A 1,351-nucleotide genomic window follows, 5' to 3' on the forward strand; every position below is an offset into this window, starting at 1 on the left:
ATAGTGTAACTATGAGTGTTAAAATGCGCACGAGACTTGTCACGGCTGATGCGTTATCGACACCAATTGTACAAGTTGACGCATAGCATTGGAACGAAAACCACACCAATTGGCGAGTAAAACGACGGAAAGTGATTCTTCTTCGTGAAAGCTTCGACCTCACGTTGCGTTATCAGTGAACAAACACTATTAGAGCTTGACTGGCAAGTCTTCTCCGGAATTGCTCCATGTGATTATTACTTGTTCCGGTCGATGCAACCGCTTTAGAGGATACACACTTTGATAATTTCGAAGAAGGCGAAAATCGTCGACGAATGGATCGTACTCAAAAGATTCATTTTATCGTGGTGGATCATCTCTTGCCAGAGCATTAAAATGTTTGATCGTAACAACAGTTGCCAAACTTTACATGAAATGGAGAAAATTCAGAGGAAGGGAAATGGGTTCGACATCATTATCGAAGTGCCAATTTGAACATGCATTCGTTGATCGTCGGGCAAAAAAAGAAGTCTTTTTGTTCTCGGATTGTTACTCGGGGATGAAAAGTGGATCTATTTTTGACAATCCGAAACGCGGGAAAAATCATGGGTGGATCCAGGCGAACCAATCAACGTCCACTCCGAGACGCAATATCACGGTTCAAAGTAATGCTCTGTATTCGGGTGGGATAGTTGTACTATGAGCTGTAAATCGCACGAGACTGTCACGGCTGTCGTTATCGACACCAATTGTACAAGTTGAAGAAGCATTGAACAAAACGACCACCAATTGCGAGTAAACGATGGAAATGATCTTATTCGGGACAACGCTCGACTCACGTTGCGTATCAGTGAAACAAACACTATTAAGCTTGAATGGCAAGTCTTCTTCCGGACATGCTCCATGCGATTATTACTTTGTTTCCGGTCGATGCAACACGCTTTAGAGGATACCACTTTGAATAATTTCGAAGAAGTGCGAAAATTTGCGTCGACCGAATGGATCGCTCAAAAGAAGCAGTGATTTATCGTGGTGGGAATCCATCTCTTGCAGAGCATTAAAGTTGATCGTACAACAGTTTGCCAAACATTTACATGAAATGGGAAAAATCAGAAGGAAGGGATATATATGGGTTCGAACATCAAAATTTATCGGAAAGTGCATTTTGATACATTTGCATTTCGTTGATCGCCGGGCAAAAAAAGAAGAATCACTTTCGTCGTTTACTCCATTGGTGTCGTTTTTGTTCAATGCTTGCTTCAACTTGTACAATTGGGTCGATAACGATCAGCCGTGACAGTCTCGTGCGGATTTAACAGCTCATAGTACCTATCCACCGAATACAAGAGCATTACTTTTGAACCGTTGATAT

The 1,351-nt window shown here is 41.9% G+C and overlaps 1 protein-coding gene across 1 annotated transcript in view; it reads left to right on the forward strand.

The window, feature by feature from the left end:
• LOC105279590 (disks large-associated protein 5) overlaps nt 1-120 on the forward strand; it is a 6,211-nt gene extending 6,091 nt beyond the window's left edge. The window contains exon 4 of the mRNA XM_026974690.1: nt 35-120. Within this exon, the coding sequence (XP_026830491.1) occupies nt 35-120 (86 nt within the window). The remainder of the gene's footprint in view (nt 1-34) is intronic.
• Nucleotides 121-1,351: the final 1,231 nt, after the last annotated feature.

The sequence above is a fragment of the Ooceraea biroi genome, chromosome 13, assembly GCF_003672135.1.
Source record: "Ooceraea biroi isolate clonal line C1 chromosome 13, Obir_v5.4, whole genome shotgun sequence".
In the NCBI taxonomy this organism is placed as follows: Eukaryota; Metazoa; Arthropoda; class Insecta; order Hymenoptera; family Formicidae; genus Ooceraea; species Ooceraea biroi.